We start from the raw sequence: 21,851 nt of genomic DNA, 5'->3' as shown, positions 1-21,851 counted from the left end.
TCACAGTGAGGGGGAGGAGCAATCACAGATCCATGGATTGGTCATGTAAAGGAACCTGTGAGGACAGAAATGTCGGAATTCTCATTGTGGATATTAAAGTGTGTGTCTAGACAAATCCTATTGTTCTAGATTTGGATGGAGTGGGGGAGGATTAGAACCCCTGTCAGGTTTTTACTGCTATTCGGGGCTCCATTAGAGAGATTTCCTCTCACTTCCTGTTCTGGTAACAACGTTTTATCAGACAGGAAATGAAGGAAAATCTACAACAGGGACACAGACAGAAATAAAGATCTGACAGGGGTTCTAATCCTTCCCCTACTCTACTAAAGATAAGGATTTTTATTTCTGTCTGTGTTGCTGTTTGAGAGTTCTCCTCACTTCCTGTCTGGGGAAATGTTGTCACAGGAACAGGAAGTGAGAGGAAATCTCTCTAATGGAGCCCCAGATAGCAGAAAAAAAATCTGACAGAGGTTCTAATCCTCCCCCACTCCATCCAAAGCTGAAAATACCCCTTTCTTCTATAGATAGACAGTGATGGTGGAGACCCCAGGGCCGTCATCCTGATCCTGGCTACACTATGTAGTGTGTCACTGACCCAGAACAAGCATGCAGCCAGTGAAGGCTGAACAATCTGACCTCCTGCATGCTTGTTCCTGGTCAGTGACACACTAGGTAGTGAAGTGAGGTTTAGGATGAAGATGACGGCCCCGGAACCTGCAGCTTTATAAATAAATCACTCATGTTTCCTGTCCTCTGCTTCCTCCTATTGGATGAGTATTCCACCAATCACCAATCAGATAATCCACCTTGTGATGTCTCTGGGCAGATCTCTCACTTCTGATTCCTCCCACATATCTTTATATAACCTCCCCCTCCCCCTCCCCATACATATACCCCAGCATGGAGGGGCTCAGTGAAGGTGGTGGTGAAGGTGTGGAGATGTCGGATCGGGTCACACAGATCATAAAAGGAGATCCGCCCGGCCTCATAATCCAGATCTATCCTGACTCTCCCACTGGAGACATCACCGGGTAATGGGGTCTTATTACTGTCATGTATCACTGAGAGCTGATTACCCCACCACCTCTCCAAACTCCAGGACTTCTTATTATCTCCAATCACTGACTGATCTCCTCTCCTGTCTATACTGGGGTAACACATCCCGACTCTCCAGAACCCAGACCCCCCGACATCCACTTCCCAGTAATGTCTCCCTGAGGAGAACCTCTGACTGCTCATCACCTGAGAATCCTGAAACCTCTCTGGTGTTTCTGGGCGATTCTGATGTGATGATGAGGATGCAGTTTTCCTGTCATCTGATATATGTAGATCATTACCAGCTGTCCTCACATCCAGTAATATGTCTGTAACCCCCCTCTCTACATTTACCCCAGACATGATATCAGATAAACCTGTGTGTAATGTGTGTGAGATCCCCCCCACATCCAGATCCCCCCCATCATGGAGGAGTTCATCATGTCTCTCTCTGTCCTCATCATCTCCATCCTCAGTATCACACAAGTCACCTGTGTCTGATTCCTGTAGGACAGTCAGTGGATCCGTCATGTTACACAGCTCCTCAATGTCCCCCATCTTCCTGGACAGATCCTCCTTCTTTATTTCCAGATCCTGGACCAGATCATTGATTATCCCGGAGATCCGCTCTGCCTGCCCGGAGATTTCCCTCAGGACTCTATTCTCCAGATCTTCCAGACGTCTCCTGAGGTCTCTGAACAGGACAATGACTCTCTCTGTTTCATCATCTGCTTCTCCTTGTACTTTCCTCCTGTGTTCCTGCAGACTCTGGACTCTTTTCTCCATCTCCTCTCTCTCTGTCATCAGTTTCTGCAGAACATTCCTCAGTTTCTTCTTCTTCATCTCAGAGGCCTCACCCAGAGTCTCCACCTGGTGTCCCCAATGTTCTCCATCCAGCCTGCAGGACATACAGATACAGGTGGAGTCCTCAGTGCAGTAATACTCCAGGATCTTCTTATGGACGGAGCATTTCCTGTTCTCCAGGGAAGTGGTGGGGTCACATAAGACGTGTTCTGGTGACTTGCTGTGGACTCTCAGGTGATTGTCACACAGAGAAGCTTCACAATGCAGACAGGATATCACAGCAGGTACAGGAGTGTGAATACAGTAAGTACAGAAGACCCCGGACTCCTCCCGATCTGGATGGGTGGACAGGAAATTCTCCACTATGTTCCGTAGTGTTATGTTCCTGTGCAGTGCAGGCCGATCCTGGAACTCTTCTCTACATTCAGGACAGGAATAACCTCCAGACCTCTCCTGTGTATCCAACACACGACCAATACAGTCCCGGCAGAAGTTATGTCCACATTTCAGCATTACAGGATCTGTATAAATGTTCAGACAGACGGAACATTCCAGCTCCTTCCTCAGATCAGCAGACGCCATCGCTGAGAGCAGAAGAGAGAAATGAAACTGAAAGTATCTGACACTCATTATAACCAGTTCTGTACATTCCTACACAGGGAGGGGCTGAGACTGAGACACGTAGTCATAGGAACTTTTATACAGAAGAACACAGATAATATAGTATCTCACAAAAGTAAGTACACCCCTCACATTTATGTAAATCTTTTCTTCTATCTTTTCATGTGACAACACTGAAGAAATGACACTTTGCTACAATGTAAAGTAGTGAGTGTACAGCTTGTATAACAGTGTAAATTTGCTGTCCCCTCAAAATAACTCAACACCATTTTTGTCTAAACCGCTGGCAACAAAAGTGAGTACACCCCTAAGTGAAAATCTCCAAATTGGTCCCAATTAGCCATTTCCCCTCCCCGGTGTCATGTGACTCGTTAGTGTTACAAGGTCTCAGGTATGAATGGGGAGCAGGTGTGTTAAATTTGGTGTTATCGCTCTCACTCTCTCATACTGGTCACTGGAAGTTCAACATGGCACCTCATGGAAAGAACTCTCTGAAGATCTGAAAAAAAGAATTGTTGCTCTATATAAAGATGGCCTAGGCTATAAGAAGATTTCCAGGACCCTGAAACTGAGCTGCAGCACGGTGGCCAAGACCATACAGCGGTATAACAGGACAGGTTTCCCTCAGAACAGGCCTCGCCATGGTCCACCAAAGAAGTTGAGGTCATGTGCTCAGTGTCATATCCAGAGGTTGTCTTTGGGAAATAGATGTATGAGTGCTGCCAGCATTGCTGCAGAGGTTGAACCGGTGGGGGGTCAGCCTGTCAGTGCTCAGACCATACGCCGCACACTGCATCAAATTGGTCTGCATGGCTGTTCTCCCAGAAGGAAGCCTCTTCTAAAGATAATGCACAAGAAAGTCCACAAACAGTTTGCTGAAGACAAGCAGACTAAGGACATTGATTACTGGAACCATGTCCTGTGCTCTGATGAGACCAAGATAAACGTATTTGGTTCAGATGGTGACAAGCGTGTGTGGTGACAACCAGGTGAGGAGGACAAAGACAAGTGTGTCTTGTCTACAGTCAAGCATGGTGGTGGGAGTGTCATGGTCTGGGGCTGTATGAGTGCTGCCGGCACTGGGGAGCTACAGATCATTGAGGGAACCATGAATGCCAACATGTACTGTGATATACTGAAGCAGAGCATGATCCCCTCCCTTCAGAGACTGGGCCGCAGGGCAGTATTCCAACATGATAACCACCCCAAACACACCTCCAAGACCACCACTGCCTTGCTAAAGAAGCTGAGGGTAAAGGTGATGGACTGGCCAAGCATGTCTCCAGACCTAAACCCTACTGAGCATCTGTGGGGCATCCTCAAATGGAAGGTGGAGGAGCGCAAGGTCTCTACCATCCACCAGCTCGGTGATGTCATCATGGAGGAGGGGAAGAGGACTTCAGTGACAACCTGTGAAGCTCTGGTGATCTCCATGCCCAAGAGGGTTAAGGCAGTGCTGGAAAATAATGGTGGCCGCCCAAAATATTGACACTTTGGGCCCAATTTGGACTTTTTCACTTAGGGGTGTACTGACTTTTGTTGCCAGCGGTTTAGACATTAATGGCTGTGTGTTGAGTTATTTTGAGGGGACAGCAAATTTACACTGTTATACAAGCTGTACAATCACTACTTTACATTGTAGCAAAGTGTCATTTCTTCAGTGTTGTCACATGAAAAGATAGTATAAATTATTTACAAACATTTACAATGATTACAAAAATGTGACTGAGGGGTGTACTTACTTTTGTGAGATACTGTATATATGGACACATATATTGTTTATATACTAGTATCAGTATTAATTAACTCTCTCCACTAGATAAAGATAAAGGAAAACCTGCAAACATGGCCTGTTGGGGGTACTTGAGGACAGGGTTGAGAAGCACTGATCTAGGTCATCTCCTGTCCTCAGGACCCACTAACAGGCCAGATTTTAAGTATTACCTTGGGGGAGATGCAGACTAGAATACTGCAATCACTGAGCAGCAAATGATATCACCTGTGATGTGTTTCAGTTATCTTGCAGACCTGACCTGTTGGTGGGTCCTGAGGACAGGAGATGAGAACCTCTGATGTAAGTCACATGACTTGAAGCAATGCCTGTGTAATGTTGGGTCTATGGACCTCCAGTCACATCAAAGTCTCACCAAAGTAGTGCAGGGACTAATCTGAAGTCGCACAGATATGAGCGGTGCTCATTGGAGATCATGGGGGACCACTTGTCATGTGACTTTGCACTAGGGTTGTCACCTCATCCCTTTAAACCCGAACACATAATAATTACCCGGGTTCTGTGGCTGATTAAGGTGGTAATTAAACTCACTTGGTGCCTTATCTGCATTAAATTATCCTCAGAACCCGAGTAATTCATATGTGTTCGGGATTAAGGGATGAGATAAGAACCCAACCTACAGTCCCAAGTCACACAAGTGTGAAAGGGGTCTAATGGTTCTGTGACCAACTGAAATCTATTCTTCCATTATTCTCTATGGACGTTCCTTTCTGTCATTCCTTGTAGTATGTCCCCATATCCAATACATCCCGACATCCTCTCCATAGTCAGTGGGGATATTTAATATTGAGATGAAGTGGGATTATTATTGTTTTCTATGGAATGACAGAAGGGAACGCCCATAGAGAATATTGGGAAGTAAAATAGAAACTCATTTTCAGGCAAATCTCAGAAGCTCAGCAGATTGTCCGCCGACGCCATCGGTCACAATGCCATACTATACCATGCTGACTCTCCGATTTGACTCTTCTGGTATTTTTTATGTACGGAGGAGCCACAGACTCCGCCTCTTGCGGAATGCCCTGGGTTTTCTACCCGAGCCTCCATACCTCGAAAATGAGACGTTTTAAAATATGTGCGAACGACCGGGCGACCGCCAAGAGGAGCTTCGCCCACCACAGTTTCCTCCTTTGCTAGTGTTTTGCTTTTTTCTCCTTTGCAGCTTTACCACAAGGAACCTCGCCTGGTCCCTTTACCTCAGGCACCGTAATCTGCCTTCTGGCCCCTGTGATAGCGGTCCCTATGCAGTCATCATCGTGAACTGAATACAGCGCATGGACGCGCCTCCATAAGACACGTAGGGAGAAGCTCGATTTTGCGCAAATGTAGACAAGGGTGTGATATCATTTTTTGGCCCAGTCACAAATTTTTGCGCCGTCCGGCGTTTGCACAAGGAATTTTTAATTGAAATGTTTGCATTCCTGGCTGCAGAGGTGCAAACAGCCACCAGGTGTCATAAAGGAGTTGGTTTTAGTTGTCATTTCAAATAGCAGCCACTAGATGTCACTGTTGTATTAACTTTCATTTGATTGTGTTGTAAGCACTAGAAAAGACTCAAATACTTTTTTTAAAGATTGATGAAATGTTATCAAGTCCTGAACTGGTCAGTATAAAATTACATCTGTATGATTTATCATTTTGTGTTTAGAGGGTTTGGTTCATTTTGTCATTTAGTTCATAAAAATGTTACATTTCTATTTTTGGTTGATCGCATATATTATAAAATATTATTTACTGTTCCTTATTTAGTGTAACTATTCCTTATGTTTAGTGATTACACAACCACTCATTGCTTTTCTGTATGTTTTTGCTAATGTCTAATCTACTTTTACTGCCTGATCAAAAATAATCAATAAATATTATATCTGAGAAAAAAAATATATATATCTTTTCTTTCATACTTGCAGAAGATGAAAACTGTTTGCCGATGGCTTGTGGATTTCACCTGGACATGAAGATATATTGTGTACAGAAGTATAAAGATGAACTTTCATTAATGTTAGAATAAAGATAATATTCTGTATATTGTATTGGAATGATATGAAGGGGAGACATCATGCATGGGAGAGTATACAAAACCTATAATGGTAGTATAGTATAATAATATGAACCCGGAACATTTGGGAGCATAAAGGTGAGCTGTCACCTAGGGAGAATAAAGAGAACATGTCATGTATAGGACTATAAATAGCACTTGTAATGTATAAAAAAGTCTTATATCTTGAAAGCCAGAAGACTCTAAAATATTTGATCTCTTCCAGAACCAAAAAGGACTCAGGATTTGGGGCAGTACAGTATCTTTGTGATCAGCACTACTGCCATGCAGCCCTAAGGTTCCTGGTGTGGAGTGAGGATCTTCATTCCCCACATCCAGAGGAGTAGCTAGTCTAGAACCTTCAGTGCCGAGACCCCATGAAAGGCCCCCCTGACCTCGGACACCAGGGACCTTTCCACCAATCCCTTTACTCCTGTCATGGGGCCCTTTATTACGGACCCGCAGAAGGACCCTTTCACATGTCCTGCAGCAGGCCCCCTTTCTGCCATCTTGGGTAGGGATGCCACCCTTTCATCAAGTCAAACCCGAGCACTTTAGCATCTGTCAGGGATACCACATGGAGGTATCCAGCAAGGATGACCTGATTGGTAGGCTGTACCATAAGATATCATGAATCAGGCTGAAAGAAGTTAAGTGAGGTTTATTAGGACAAATAACACAATTCTGACACCAACACCAGTAAACCATCAACAATATAAGTGACACTGAAACATGAAAGTGCAGCAACCCAAATAACAACCTAACTGGCTATGTAGGTCACAACTGGCACAATAAACAGGGATAGCAGGGAGCCTCTTGATTGACTCTAGCCTCTCGGTGCTGCTGGCCTTTGACTCTAGCCTCCTGGTGCTGCCTGCCTTTGACTCTAGCCTCTCGGTGATGCCTGCCTTTGACTCTAGCCTCTCGGTGCTGCCAGCCTTTGACTCCAGCCTCTCGGTGCTGCCAGCCTTTGACTCTAGCCTCTCGGTGCTGCCTGCCTTTGACTCTAGCCTCTCGGTGCTGCTTGCCCTTGACTGCAAGCCTCTCGGTTGACTCTAGCCTCTTGGTCTGCCTGCTCTTGACTCCAAGCCTCTCGGTCTGCCTGCTCTTGACTCCAAGCCCCTCTGCCAGCCTGCTCTTGACTCAAGGCTCCCCTCCAGCCTCCCCTTCGCTCACCAAGCTGAACTATGACCCTTAAGCCCGCAGGCTGAAATAAGTTAAATGAGGTTTATTAGGACAAATAACACAATTCTGACACCAACACCAGTAAACCATCAACAATATAAGTGACACTGAAACATGAAAGTGCAGCAACCCAAATAACTGGCTATGTAGGTCAGAACTGGACAATAAACAGGGGTAGCAGGGAGCAAGGTACTTGGAGCCGGAAGAAGGGAACAGGGTGCAGGGTACAGGGAGCCGGAAGAAGGGAACAGGGTGCAGGCTACAGGGAGCTGGAAGAAGGGAACAGGGTGCAGGGTGCTGGGAGCTGGAAGAAGGGAACAGGGTGCAGGGTACAGGGAGCTGGAAGAAGGGAACAGGGTGCAGGGTACAGGGAGCTGGAAGAAGGGAACAGGGTGCAGGGTACAGGGAGCGGGAAGAAGGGAACAGGGTGCAGGGTACAGGGAGCTGGAAGAAGGGAACAGGGTGCAGGGTACTGGGAGCTGGAAGAAGGGAACAGGGTGCAGGGTACAGGGAGCTGGAAGAAGGGAACAGGGTGCAGGGTACAGGGAGCTGGAAGAAGGGAACAGGGTGCAGGGTACAGGGAGCGGGAAGAAGGGAACAGGGTGCAGGGTACAGGGAGCTTGAAGAAGGGAACAGGGTGCAGGGTACAGGGAGCGGGAAGAAGGGAACAGGGTGCAGGGTACAGGGAGCTGGTCACAGATGCAGGTACAAGAGAAGTACTCAGGAGCAGGTCCAGAAACAAGGATCAGGCAGGGACCAGCCTCACAGGAAGAACACTGAAGAACTGAACTCCAGTTAAGGGCACAATTGTATACCTTCCATCAGCACTTATTTACTGGGGCATAAAGCAAACAATGAGAAGCTACATCCTCCTTTCCTCCTTCCCATCAAGGGAGGCAGCTTTGCATTCACAAGACCCCACATTTCTCAATGAAGCAGCCTTACAGTATCCCTCAGCTCTTTTTTGATAGTACAGATAGCTAGGGATGGGATTTATGTTCGGGTCGAACATGAGTTTGACTCTAACATTGGCTGTTCGCCCGTTCACCGAATAGCGAACCATTTGGGGTGTTTGCAGCAAATTCGAAAGCGACGGAACACCCTTTAAAAGTCTATGGGAGAAATCAAAAGTGCTAATTTTAGAGGTTAATATGCAAGTTATTGTCATAAAAAGTGTTTGGTCCTTCCCCAGGGGACATGGATCAATGCAAAAAAAGTTTCAAAAACGGCCGTTTTTTCGTGAGCAGTGATTTTAATAATGCTTAAAGTGAAACAATAAAAGTGAAATATTCCCTTAAATTTTGTACCTGGGGGTGTCTATAGTATGCCTGTAAAGTGGCGCGTGTTTTTTCCTGTGTTTAGAACAGTCCGAGAGCAAAATGACATTTCTAAAGGAAAAAAGTCATTTAAAAGTACTCGCGGCTATAATGAATTGCAATGCAATACACATAAAAGCCATTGAAAAAAATGGCATTGGATTCCCCCCAGTCCATTACCAAGCCCTTTGGGTCTGGTATGAATATTAAGGGGAACCCCGCTCCAAAATTTAAAAAAAAAATGGTGTGGCGGTTCCCCCCAAAAATCCATACCAGACCCTTATCCGAGCACGCAACCTGGCAGGCCGCAGGAAAAGAGGGGGGATGAGAGAGCGCCCCCCCTCCTGAACCGTACCAGGCCACATGCCCTCACCATGGGGAGGGTGCTTTGGGGTAGCCTCCCAAAGCACCTTGTCCCCATGTTGATGGGGACAAGGGCCTCATCCCCACAACCTTTGCCTGGTGGTTGTAGGGGTCTGCGGGCAGTGGGCTTTAACAAGCGGACCCCAAGATCCCAGCCCCCCATGTAAATTGGTAATGGGGTACAAATGTACCCCTACCATTTCATAAAAAAGTGTCAAAATGTTAAAAAAGACAATAGCTGGTTTTTGACAATTCCTTTATTCTTTCCCCGCTTCTTCTTCTTTCCCCGCTTCTTATTCCATCTTCTCCTGGTCTTACTTCAGTTTTATTCTTCTTCCTCCATCTTGCTCTTCCTCCGCTTCTTCCGCTATCCTCCTCTGCTTCATCCTCTGGTCTTCTCCTCCGGCATCTTCCTCCGGCTTCTTCTTAACCGCTTCGTCCACCGGACGATCCACCTCAATGGGAGTCTCCCACTGTGTGACGCTTCTGTTCTTGTGACAGTCCTGTTATAACTGAGGGCGGGGCCACACCGTGACATCCACCCGGTGACCCCACCCCCCTCTGACGTAGGGGACTTCCCTATGGCTTCCCCCGTGGTGTCAGAGGGGGACGGGGTCACCCATATAAACGGGTGACCCTGCCCCCTCTGGCGCCCCGGGAAAGCTTTGTTTGTCCAGGGAACAGCCTGAAAATTTCCATTAACTAATTTTTATAGGATGTCCAGCTTGGTGCACATAGATAATTGCAGTCCTGTACTGAGGAGCTTCATCCTCCCTATCTGCTTCTTCCCATCTAGGAAGCCAGATTCACACTCAAGGAAACAGCCTGAATATTCCCGAGAACTCATTTTTTGTAGGATGTCCAGCTTGGTACGCATAGCTAATTGCTGTCCTGTAGTCAGGAGCTTCATTCTCCCTATCTGCTTCTTGACATTTAGGAAGCCAGTTTCACACTCAAGGACTATTTTTGTCCAGAAAACAGCCTGAAAATTTTCCTTTACACATTTTTTATAGGATGTGCAGCTTGGTGTGCATAGCCAATTGCAGCCCTGCGGTCTGGAGCTTCATCCTCCCTATATGCTTTTCACCATCTAGAAAGCCAGTTTCAAACTCACCAGGACTATTTTTGTCCAGGAAACAGCCTGAAAATTTCCCTTAATTATTTTTTTATAGGCTGTCCAGCTTGGTGCGCATAGCTAATTGCTGTCCTGCAGTCAGGAGCTTCATCCTCCCTATCTGCTTCTTCCCACCTAGGAAGCTAATGTAACACTAATAAAGACTATTTTTGTTCAGGAAACAGCCTGAAAGTTCCTGATAACTAATTTTTTATAGGATGTCCAGCTTGGTGCGCATAGCTAATTGCAGCCCTGTAGTCAGGAGCTTCATCATCCTCATCTGCTTCTTCCCATCTAGAAAGACAGTTTCACACTCACATGGACTATTTTTGTCCAGGAAACAGCCTAAAAATTTCCTGTAACTATTTTTTTATAGGCTGTCCAGCTTGGTGAGCATAGCTAATTGCTGTCCTGCAGTCAGGAGCTTCATCCTCCCTGTCTGCTTCTTCCCACCTAGGAAGCCTATTTAACACTAATAAAGACTTTTTTTTTTCAGGAAACAGACTGAAAATTTTCATTAACTCATTTTTTATAGGCTGTCCAGCTTGGTGCGCATAGCTATTTACTGTCCTGCAGTCAGGAGCTTCATCATCCTTATCTGCTTCTTCCCATCTAGAAAGACAGTTTCACACTCACATGGACTATTTTTGTCCAGGAAACAGAGTAAAACATTTCCCGTAACTATTTATTTTATAGGATGTCCAGCTTGGTGCGCATAGCTAATTGTAGTCCTTTAGTCAGGAGCTCCATCCTCCATATCTGCTTCCCATCTAGGAAGCCAGTTTCACACTCACAAGGAATATTTTTGTCCATTAAACAGCCTGAAAATTTCCCTTAACTCTTTTTGGATAGTATGGATGGCTTGGCACAAATAGCTAATTGCAGTCCTGTAGTCAGGGGCTTCTTTTCCCACAATCGCTTTCCATCTGAGTAAGACTGCTTCATTTCTGTATTACTGGGGCATCGAGCTAACAATGGACAGCTACTCCCACTCCTCCAATGAGAAGATACAGCCTGCTTCCCATCAAAGGAGGCAGCTTGGCACCCACAAGGCCCCACCTTTCTCCATGATGGAGCCCTTACAATTTCCCTTAACTCTTTTTTGAAAGCACCTCCAGTTTGGCATGCGCAGTTATTTGAGGTCCTTCAGTCAGAAACTTCATCCAATGAGAAACTTCATCCTCCCTGTCTGCTTCCCATCTAGGGAGGCAGCTTCAACCTCACAAGGCCACACCTTGTGCCCCAGAAGTCACAGAGGTTTTTATGTTCCACACTGACAGCTGTATAGCGTTCTATTTTCTCACTAGCAGCTTGGAGACAAGTGTGTAAGTGAGCGTGTTGTGGGAGGATGACTTGGCGCTGCACGAGTGTGACGGGAGTGACCCCGATACAGCTCTTGGCTCGCAGAGTCATTGTTCTTCACCGCGGGTGTCACCGTTCATGGAATGTGGAGCTCAGCTGGAAAAAGCGAAAACCTCATCCATGTTCTATAGACAAGTGATTAACTCTGTAGGATCCATCCGCTTGCCTGCTGAACTATGCAGTCCTCTAAGGTGACCCTTCTCTGAGCATGACCAAATGTCCAATTCCCTCTTTTACAGAGCGAGTGCATATTGTTTTTATCCCTTTACTTTCCAACATTTACACTGTACAGGAAGCCAAGGATGGGTCCTGAACGGGGTGCTATGTGGCACCAGTGTTTAAGTTAGGATCCCTTTAAGGGAAGAGAAACTGATGAGATGGATTACCAGAGATGAAACGGTGGTGAATATCCGAGGTCTTGGCCCCAGGATGACAGAACTATGCTGGAAGAAATTTTCGATCAGTGGTGTTACCAACAGGCAGAAGGAGATCGCTTGGATGACCTTTCAGAGCTGTCTGCTGACTAGAGTTTTCCTGAAAGCAAGAGATCTGTGCAGAGTGGAGATGTGCCCGAGGGAAGGATGAGCCGATATGGAAACAGTGGAACATGCCTTGGTTGAGTTGCCTTTGTTCGAAGGGTGAGAAGAAGATTGGTTCCCTTTTTGGATGGGGTACTTGGTATTAAGGATGTGGACTTTAGTGGTTGGTTCTTTGGGTTGGTGGAGGGAGATCAAGACAAGCAAAGAAGAACATGGACTTTTATGGCGGTGTTGAGAAGTGATGTGGGACGTAAGGTGCTGGGAAGTAAGAGGGAAGCAGATGGTATGGAGTGAGGACTGCTTGGCTAAATTGTATGTGGCTTTGTTGGTGGATAGGAGATGGATGGGGGAGGAGGAAGCGGATGTGTTTTGAGGATGGGGGAGGTGGAAAGGATGGGGAGGGAGGGATTGTATTTTTATTATGTGATTTAGTATAAATTTTAGTGCCTTTTTTTTCCTGTAAAAAAGAAAAATACTGAGAGTTACAGGAATTTTACTTACCTGAATGCTGATTGAAGCGCAGTACTAGAAAGAATCGGAGGTTGGTTCTTGATGAAAGAATATTGTACACTGGAATCTGATGGGGGAAAAAAATCCATCTGTTTGCCTGCTGAACTATGCAGTCCTTTAAGGTGACCCTTCTCTGAGCATGACCAAATGTCCAATTCCCTCTTTTACAGAGCGAGTGCATATTGTTTTTATCCCTTTACTTTCCAACATTTACACTGTACAGGACGCCAAGGATGGGTCCTGAACGGGGTGCTATGTGGCACCAGTGTTTAAGTTAGGATCCCTTTAAGGGAAGAGTGTGGGTACTCGGGGGGTCACCATAGGTGGGTGAGGAATTTCTGGGTTAGCCATGTTAAGGAGAACTGACTCGCAGTCCTCTCTGTATTAATAGAGAGGTATTTGGGACCAGAGGTTTTGAGCCCCTAAAGTGACATTTCGGTGAGAAATAAATAAATTGGTTGGATAATGCACTAGGCCAGTGCGCCCCATTTTGTTTTTCTATTCTCACAAAAGGGCCTCCACCCCTGACTACAGGGACTCCAGTCTCCAAAGGTCTAGGAGCCTCTGGGAAGCAGCACTTAAACCAGAAAGTAGTATTCGGTGTGGTGGTGTGAGAAGGAGTTGGGGAGAGACACCTGTTTGGAGTAATAGGCAGACTGGGGCTGTGCTGAGCCCGGGGTAAAGTCCCATCTATGAACCGGGTTTCATTAGATTTTGTACTTTTGTAGACAAGCAGACTTTTTGTGTGTTGCACTTTGTTTTGCTGCTGGAAGCATTTCTTTGTGCTTGACTTCAGAAAAAGTAAACAGCTTTTAGTTTGAAGTTAAATGGCTTTGTACATGGCGCTGTGGAGCTACAACCCCCAAACTTTACAATGCTTAGATGGGGGGGCAGTTTTGTGTTTTCACAGCACGAGATCCACAGGAGATGGACCAGGTGTGACGAGCCACAATGCCCATAACTCTCTCAAACATTATTAGACAACCCTTGTGTTGGGAAGCTTTACCATTTTTGGTGACATTGTGCAACCAACCAGCCGGAACCACTTGGCCAGGGCAGCTGTTAGGCTGAATGGGTCCCCTTGATGTCTATCTGGCAGGACCCCCTCCCTCTACCCCAAAGCAGACAGTCATGAAGAAGGTGGTGGCATGGACTGTGTGCAATGAAGAACGATCTGTATTATCATCTTCTTCTATATTCGATTTCATTTCATCTGTTTATATTTACATTTCTAATTTATATGTGTGTTAGATGGTCAGCCTGGCTTTTGTTTGTTATTTGTGTGATTTATTATCTATTCCATATTGGTTTTATGCACCTGTTTATATTTTTGTTCTAGACCCTCTGGTGTGTTCATCTCACATTGTTACTTAGAACAAGTGCTGCTGTGCTTCTCAATCCCTATTTATTACAGTATGCAATAAGGCCAACCTAACGCTCAGAGCCTGGGTTCAGTTCCCTCCCCCCAACCAGACTTGCCAAGCACCTGGTTCTGAAGATTTCTTCTGTCTGGGGTCCTTGGGCAGTGCTTCTCCGGGGGCCCCTCCTGGAGCTGGGAGTCTGGGGACCATCCATAAGCTGGACCACATTTCATTTTGTAGTTGCAAGAAGCCCACAATTGTCTGTAGAATCACAAGCTCTTACAAACTGATATGAATGATTCTGAGTATGTTCTCTAGATCAGCCGTTTTCCCCCAGAGTGCCCTGGCAAAATATTTACCACAAATGTATACAGGCCAGCAGGTGGAACAAGCCTGCCTTATAGTGAAATAAAGCCACAGGTTCTCATTGTGCACCATTACCACCTTCTAGCCACCGGAGTCCTAACAACCAATCATCCTCCCTTTGCCCCTCTCTGTAAGCGCTGGGGTTACATTAGCTTAGCGATGGAGAAAAACTGAGGGAGAAGAGAAACTTTGGAATACTAGTCAGTACCAGTGTGTAAAAGTATAGTGGATTTGGAAAAATACATCACACCCAACGTTGGGTGTCCTTCGTGTGTGGATGACGATGTGTTATGTAAAACTATTAGAATATTGTTTTACATTTTAGAATGGGGGGCCCCGAGACTGTTCATAATTTTAGAGGGCGCCTTGACTAGAAAAGAGGTTGAGAAGCAATGCTCTAGAACAGGGGTCTCCAAACTGCGGCCCGGGGGCCAGATGTGGCCCTTTGCTTGCTTTTATCAGGCCCTTGGGGCACTATGTCATCCACTGATACCAATAATGGGGCATAATACCCCCTCCCCACACTGAGACCAGTGAAGGGGCACACTTCCTTCCAATTATACCAACGATGGGACACAATTCCTCCCAAAGACACCAACAACTGGGCAAAATGACACCAATGATGGGACACAATTCCTCCAACTGTCACCAATGATGGGGCACAATTCCTCCAACTGTCACCAATGATGGGGCACAATTCCTCCCAATGACACCAATGATGGGGCACAACTCCTCCCAATGACACCAAAGATGACGCCATTGTTTATTCCCACTGACGTTGGGACCTTTTCTACTCTCAATGACCACAGTCCCCCTGCACCCCAAAGTCAGAGGAACAGTAAACTGGCCCCCTGTTTAGAAAGTTTGGAGACCCCTGCTGTAGAAGATCACCATTACTGTGAATATAGTTTATATGAGATTGTTGTTGCTTAGAAAGGCCACAAGATGTCCCCATTGTCTGCAGGATGATCTCTTGTGAGTTGAACAAAACCTCCTATGAACTTGTCTGCCCATTGTCTTAGGTTGATATTATTATGAATATACAGTTTATTTGATTTTGTAGTTGAAAACTGATGCCAAAAAAAGTCCACATTGTCTGCAGAATAATGAGATCTTACAAAGTCATACAAATGCATTTGAGCATGTTCTCTAGATTAACATCACTGTAAATGGAGTTTATCTGAACTTGTTGTTACTTAGAAAGGCCACAAGATGTCCCCATAGTCTACAGGATCAGCTCTTGTAAGTAAACCGTCTCATGTGACCTCCTCTGAGCATGCTCCAGCTTGTCATTACTATGAATACACCTTTTTATATGATATTGTAGTGTAAAAACAATGACAAATGAAGCCCACATTGTCTGCAGATTAATGAGCTCTTACAAACTCCTATGAATGCTTCTGAGCATGCTCTCTAGATTACTATTACTGTGAATGTAGATGACATGAGGTTGTTGTTGCTTAGAAAGGCCACAAGATGTCCCCATTGTCTGCAGGATGATCTCTTGTAAGAAAACAATCCCATGAGAACTGGTGTGATCATTACTATGAATACACAACCAATACAAAAAAAATGCATTGTCTGCAGATCAATGAGCGCTTACAAACTCCTATGAATACATCTAAGCATGCGCTGTAGAATGATTACCATTTATAAGAACTTGTTGTTACTTAGAAAGGCCACAAGATGTCCCCATTGTCTGCAGGATCAGCTCTTTTAAGAAAACCAAATCCTATGAACTTGCCTGAGCATGCTTTCCATTGTCATCACTAGAGATGTCACATTTCCGGGAATTCTGAAGCTTGGAAAACAAAACAAAACAAAAAAAAAAAGAAAAAAACTTTTTCCGTTTTTTTTTGGGGGGGGGGGGGATTTTTTGGAAAAAAAAAAAATTGCTACATTAGCACTTTTTTGTCTTTTTAAGATTGAAAGTCATTCTGTTACTTTAGGAACATAAAATATGACTATGGACAATTTGACTTGGCATAAAATGATCACAACTAGCATATTAAATATATAGTGTAGCCAAACAATTATCACAAACAGAATTTACTTTTTTATAATATTTATTTGTAACAAAGGGAGCGACAATCTCCTGAACTGATTACTAGTTTATGTGGAACAGCCAAAAATCCTCCAAAAAACAATTTTCAAAACCTAAAGTAACAATTTGTCATATTTCCTCTCCACAGTAATAACCACTTGACGACCGCCTCACGCCGATGTACGTCGGCAAGGTGGCACGGACAGACAAAATCACGTACATGTACGTGATTTGCCTTCCGCGGGTGGGGGGTCCGATCGGTCCCCCCCCGGTGCCCGAGGCGGTCGCCATTTCTTCCCGGGCAATGAGAGGTGAGGGGGCGGCCATCCATTGTTGGCCACCCCCTCCCGATCGCTCCCGGCGAATGAAATGCTTCCTTTCCCTCTGTAATGTAAACAGAGGGAAAGGAAGTGATGTCATCTCTCCTCGAGCCAGTCTTTTCGTCGCCGCGCCGAGGAGAGAAGACATCCAAGTAAGTCTGCACAACACTACACATTCAGTAGAACACACCAGGCACACTTGTCACCCCCCATCACCCCCCGATCACCCCCTGATCACCCCTCTGTACCCCCTGTCACTCTGACACCAATAGCATTTTTTTTTTTTTTTTGCATTGGTGTCAGTTTGTGTCAGTTAAAAGTTTTAGGGCAGTTAGGTTAGCCCCCTTTAGGTCTAGGGTACCCCCCCTTAGGTCCAGGGTACCCCCTAACCCCCCCTAATAAAAGTTAACCCCTTGATTACCCCCCGTCACCAGTGTCGCTAAGCGATCGTTTTTCTGATCGCTGTATTAGTGACACAGGTGACGCTAGTTAGGGAGGTAAGTATATAGGTTCGCTGTCAGTGTTTTATAGCGACAGGGACCCCCATATACTACCTGCTAATGGTTTTAACCCCCTGATTGCCCCCTAGTTAACCCTTTCACCAGCGATCACCGTATAAGTGTTACGGGTGACGCTGGTTAGCTAGTTTGTTTTTTGTAGTTTATTACAGTTTATTACAGTTTATTATAGTTTATTATAGTTTTAGGGCACCCGCCGTTTATTACCCTATAAAGGTTTAACCCCCTAATTGCCCGGCGGTGATAGAAGTTAAGTTTTTAGGATCTGATAAGGTCTGCGTCACCCCAGGCAGCGTCAGGTTAGCGCCAGTACCGCTAACACCCACGCACGCAGCATACACCTCCCTTAGTGCTATAGTATCTGAGCGGATCGATATCTGATCCGATCAGATCTATACTCCCCAGCAGTTTAGGGTTCCCTGAAACGCAGTGTTAGCGGGATCAGCCCAGATACCTGCTAGCACCTGCGTTTTGCCCCTCGGCCCAGCCCACCCAAGTGCAGTATCGATCGATAACTGTCACTTACAAAACACTAAGCACACATAACTGCAGCGTTCGCAGAGTCAGGCCTGATCCCTGCGATCGCTAACAGTTTTTTGGTAGCGTTTTGAATCAGTCGCCAACAGTCAGGAGCTTTTTTGCCTGTGAGTCTCACTAGTGTACCCCTAAATTTAGAGCCCAAAATGGCAAATAGAAGGTACACTAGTGAAGAGACCTACACGTTTCTGAGTATGACAGATAGTGAAGAGGAAGTCACTCATCTGTCAAGTTCAGGCTCAGAATACGATCCTGTAGAGGACAGCGGCTCCATGACAGATAGCTCTGACGACAGAGTTGTGGTCCCTGCTAAGGTCAGGCGTACCAGACCCCGAACTTCTTCTGTCCTTGAAGTGCAAGAACCGCAGGGCTCTCGTATGGAGCAGAGCAGTACTAGTGCCGCTATTCCTTCTGGTGAACTGGCAAGCACCAGCGGCCTAGTACACCCTGGTCGTACATCCAGCACTGCAGTATCACGTGGTGACGTGGCGAGTCCCATAAGTGCAGTTCAAGCTGGCGAGGTGGCAAGCACTAGTAGTGTCCCGCTGCCACCAAGAAGACAAAGACAGGCCCGTCGTGCCCATAGTGCCCTTCCTGCTGCATTGGCCAATCCGAATTGGGAACCTTCCACTTCTGCAGCACCCGTACTTCCCCCTTTCACTGGCCAACCCGGAATTCAGGTGGAAACAGTTGACTTTACGCCACTGGATTTTTATTCGCTGTTTTTCACCGAAGATCTCTATAGATCTATTGTGGACCAAAGCAATTTATACGCTGGTCAATACATCGCCACTATGCCCCAGTCCTCCCTTGCCAGAGATTGGAGACCAATTACGGTCTCCGAATTTAAGACCTTTCTGGGCCTTTCCCTCCTCATGGGGTTGAATAAAAAGAGTGAGTTGCGGTCATATTGGTCCACTGACCCAATTTACCATATGCCCGTGTTCTCTGCTTCCATGGCCAGGGCACGATACGAGCAGATTTTGCGGTTCATGCACTTCAACGACAATGAACTCTGTCGTCCTCGTGGAGACCCTGCATACGATCGGCTCTACAAAATTCGGCCCCTCGTAAACCACTTCAACCAACGTTTTGCAGACTTGTTTACCCCCCATCAAGTTGTCTGCGTTGATGAGTCCCTGATTAAGTTTTCTGGCCGCTTGTCATTCAAACAGTACCTTCCCAGCAAGCGTGCCAGATACGGGGTCAAGATGTATAAGCTCTGTGACAGGGCCACAGGCTATACATGTAGATTTATGGTTTACGAGGGAAAAGATAGTCACGTAGAGCCGACAAACTGCCCTGACTACATAGGAAGCGCTGGCAAGATAGTGTGGGACTTGGTGTCACCCTTATTCGGAAAGGGATACCACTTGTACGTGGACAATTATTACACGAGCGTGCCACTTTTTAGTCACTTGTTTGATCAGCAGATTGGAGCATGTGGCACCGTGCGACCTAATCGCCGGGGCTTTCCCCAGCGGCTTGTAGATTCCAGTCTTAGGCTGGGGGAGAGAGCCTGCTTGAAGTATAATAATTTGCTCGCTATGAAGTGGAGGGACAATAAGAATGTTTTCGTTCTCACCTCCCTTCATGCAGACACGACGACCCAAATTACTACGGTGACTGGTATTGTGGAGAAACCCCTCTGTGTCCACGAATACAACCTTAATATGGGAGGGGTGGACCTCAACGACCAGTTGTTGGCGCCGTACTTAGTTGCCCGTAAGGCCAGACGCTGGTACAAAAAAGTGTCTGTTTATTTATTTCAATTGGCTTTGCTGAATGCTCATGTGCTATACAGAGCTTCAGGACGGTCTGGATCCTTCCTTAAATTCCAGGAAGAGATCGTCAGAGCCCTTCTGTTTCCAGACGGTGCTCCACCTCACCTTCCCAATCCAAATGCAGTAAGCCGGCTGCATGAGCAGCATTTTCCTTATGCCATCCCGAGTACCCCTACCCAACGAGCCCCCCAAAAAAGATGTCGTGTCTGCAGCAAGCGCGGATTTAGGTGTGACACCCGGTCTTATTGTCCCTCCTGTCCTGGCAATCCTGGTCTTTGCATGGGTGAATGCTTTGAACGCTACCATACATTAGTTGAGTATTAGCGTAGGGTTCAGCACTGCACAGACTAGGCGCACTAACACAGGGTCTCCCAAGATGCCATCGCATTTTGAGAGACCCAAACCTGGAACAAAAGTTACAAAAGTTAAAAGTTACTAAAAAAAAGTGTAAAAAAAAAAAATTTAAAAAAAATTTAAAAAAATAAAAACACAAAAAAAAATATAAAATAAAAAAACCAAAAATAGTTGTTGTTTTATTGTTCTCTCTCTCTCTATTCTCTCTCTATTGTTCTTCTCTTTTTTACTCTATTCTATTCTGCAATGTTTTATTGTTATTATGTTTTACCATGTTTCCTTTTCAGATTTTTCATACTTTACCGTTTACTGTGTTTTGTTGGTAACCATTTTATTGTTTTCAGGTACGCCATTCAGCTGCAGAGCGGATTTATTTATCTTGACAGCAACAGCGTTTGCTCCCACGATATATAAAGCCGTGACTCCAGCGCTGTCGGAGGTGATTTCACCACCACAGTTACATACTTCAGCATATATGCCGAAGCGTGGGGGCAGCAGTGGGTGGAGGAGCAATTTGCTCCTGCCTTTTGCGGGAGGATGCCCCCATGCTTCGGCATATATAAATGGTGCATGTATGCCCATCATTAGAAGTGGGTGGATGAAGGGAGGTATTCTAATGGTGGGCATACCCACCGATCAATATCTTTTTTTCGTTCAGCCCACAGGCTGCATGAAAAAAAAGTTTACAATATATGCCTAACAAGGACCAGCAACGTACTGGTATGTTGCTGGATTTTGAGTGGTTATACCAGAATGATGCCTGCAGGTTTAGGTATCATCTTGGTATCATTCTTTTCAGCCAGCGGTCGGCTTTCATGTAAAAGCAATCCTAGCGGCTAATTAGCCTCTAGACTGCTTTTGCAAGCAGTGGGAGGGAATGCCCCCCCCCTCCCCCACCGTCTTCCATGTTTTTCTCTGGCTTTCCTGTCCCAACAGGGAACCTGAAAATGCAGCCGGTGATTCAGCCAGCTGACCATAGAGCTGATCAGAGACCAGAATGGCTCCAAACATCTCTATGGCCTAAGAAACCGGAAGCTACGAGCATTTCATGACTTAGATTTCGCCAGATGTAAACAGCGCCATTGGGAAATTGGGAAAGCATTTTATCACACCGATCTTGGTGTGGTCAGATGCTTTGAGGGCAGAGGAGAGATCTAGGGTCTAATAGAGCCCAATTTAAAAAAAAAAGAGTACCTGTCACTACCTATTGCTATCATAGGGGATATTTACATTCCCTGAGATAACAATAAAATTAATTTAAAAAAAATAAAAATGAAAGGAACAGTTTAAAAATAAGATAAAAAAGCAAAAAAATAATAAAGAAAAAAAAAAAAAAAAAAAAAGCACCCCTGTCCCCCCCTGCTCTCGCGCAAAGGCGAACGCAAGCGTCGGTCTGGCGTCAAATGTAAACAGCAATTGCACCATGCATGTGAGGTATCACCGCGAAGGACAGAACGAGGGCAGTAATTTTAGCAGTAGACCTTCTCTGTAAATCTAAAGTGGTAACCTGTAAAGGCTTTTAAAGGCTTTTAAAAATGTATTTATTTTGTCGCGCAATTTTAAAGCATGTCATGTTTGGTATCCATGTACTCGGCCTAAGATCATCTTTTTTATTTCATCAAACATTTGGGCAATATAGTGTGTTTTAGTGCATTAAAATTTAAAAAAGTGTGTTTTTTCCCCAAAAAATGCGTTTGAAAAATCGCTGCGCAAATACTGTGTGAAAAAAAAAAATTAAACACCCACCATTTTAATCTGTAGGGCATTTGCTTTAAAAAAATATATAATGTTTGGGGGTTCAAAGTAATTTTTTTGCAAAAAAAAATAATTTTTTCATGTAAACAAAAAGTGTCAGAAAGGGCTTTGTCTTCAATTGGTTAGAAGAGTGGTC

General features: G+C 45.4%; 1 protein-coding gene across 1 annotated transcript in view; it reads right to left on the bottom strand.

Annotated features, from left to right (window-relative positions):
- Window positions 1-210: 210 nt before the first annotated feature.
- LOC141129201 (uncharacterized) overlaps window positions 211-21,851 on the bottom strand; it is a 34,505-nt gene continuing 12,864 nt past the window's right edge. Inside the window, exons 2-3 of the mRNA XM_073617074.1 lie at window positions 16,148-16,204; window positions 211-2,490 (exon numbers count right to left, since the gene is read on the bottom strand). Of these exons, the coding sequence (XP_073473175.1) occupies window positions 832-2,490; window positions 16,148-16,204 (1,716 nt within the window). The 3' untranslated portion in view covers window positions 211-831. The remainder of the gene's footprint in view (window positions 2,491-16,147; window positions 16,205-21,851) is intronic.

The sequence above is a fragment of the Aquarana catesbeiana genome, linkage group LG01, assembly GCF_042186555.1.
Source record: "Aquarana catesbeiana isolate 2022-GZ linkage group LG01, ASM4218655v1, whole genome shotgun sequence".
Classification (NCBI taxonomy): domain Eukaryota; kingdom Metazoa; phylum Chordata; class Amphibia; order Anura; family Ranidae; genus Aquarana; species Aquarana catesbeiana.
Note: the sequence above shows the minus strand (reverse complement) of the source record. Positions and strands in the feature narration are given on the sequence as shown.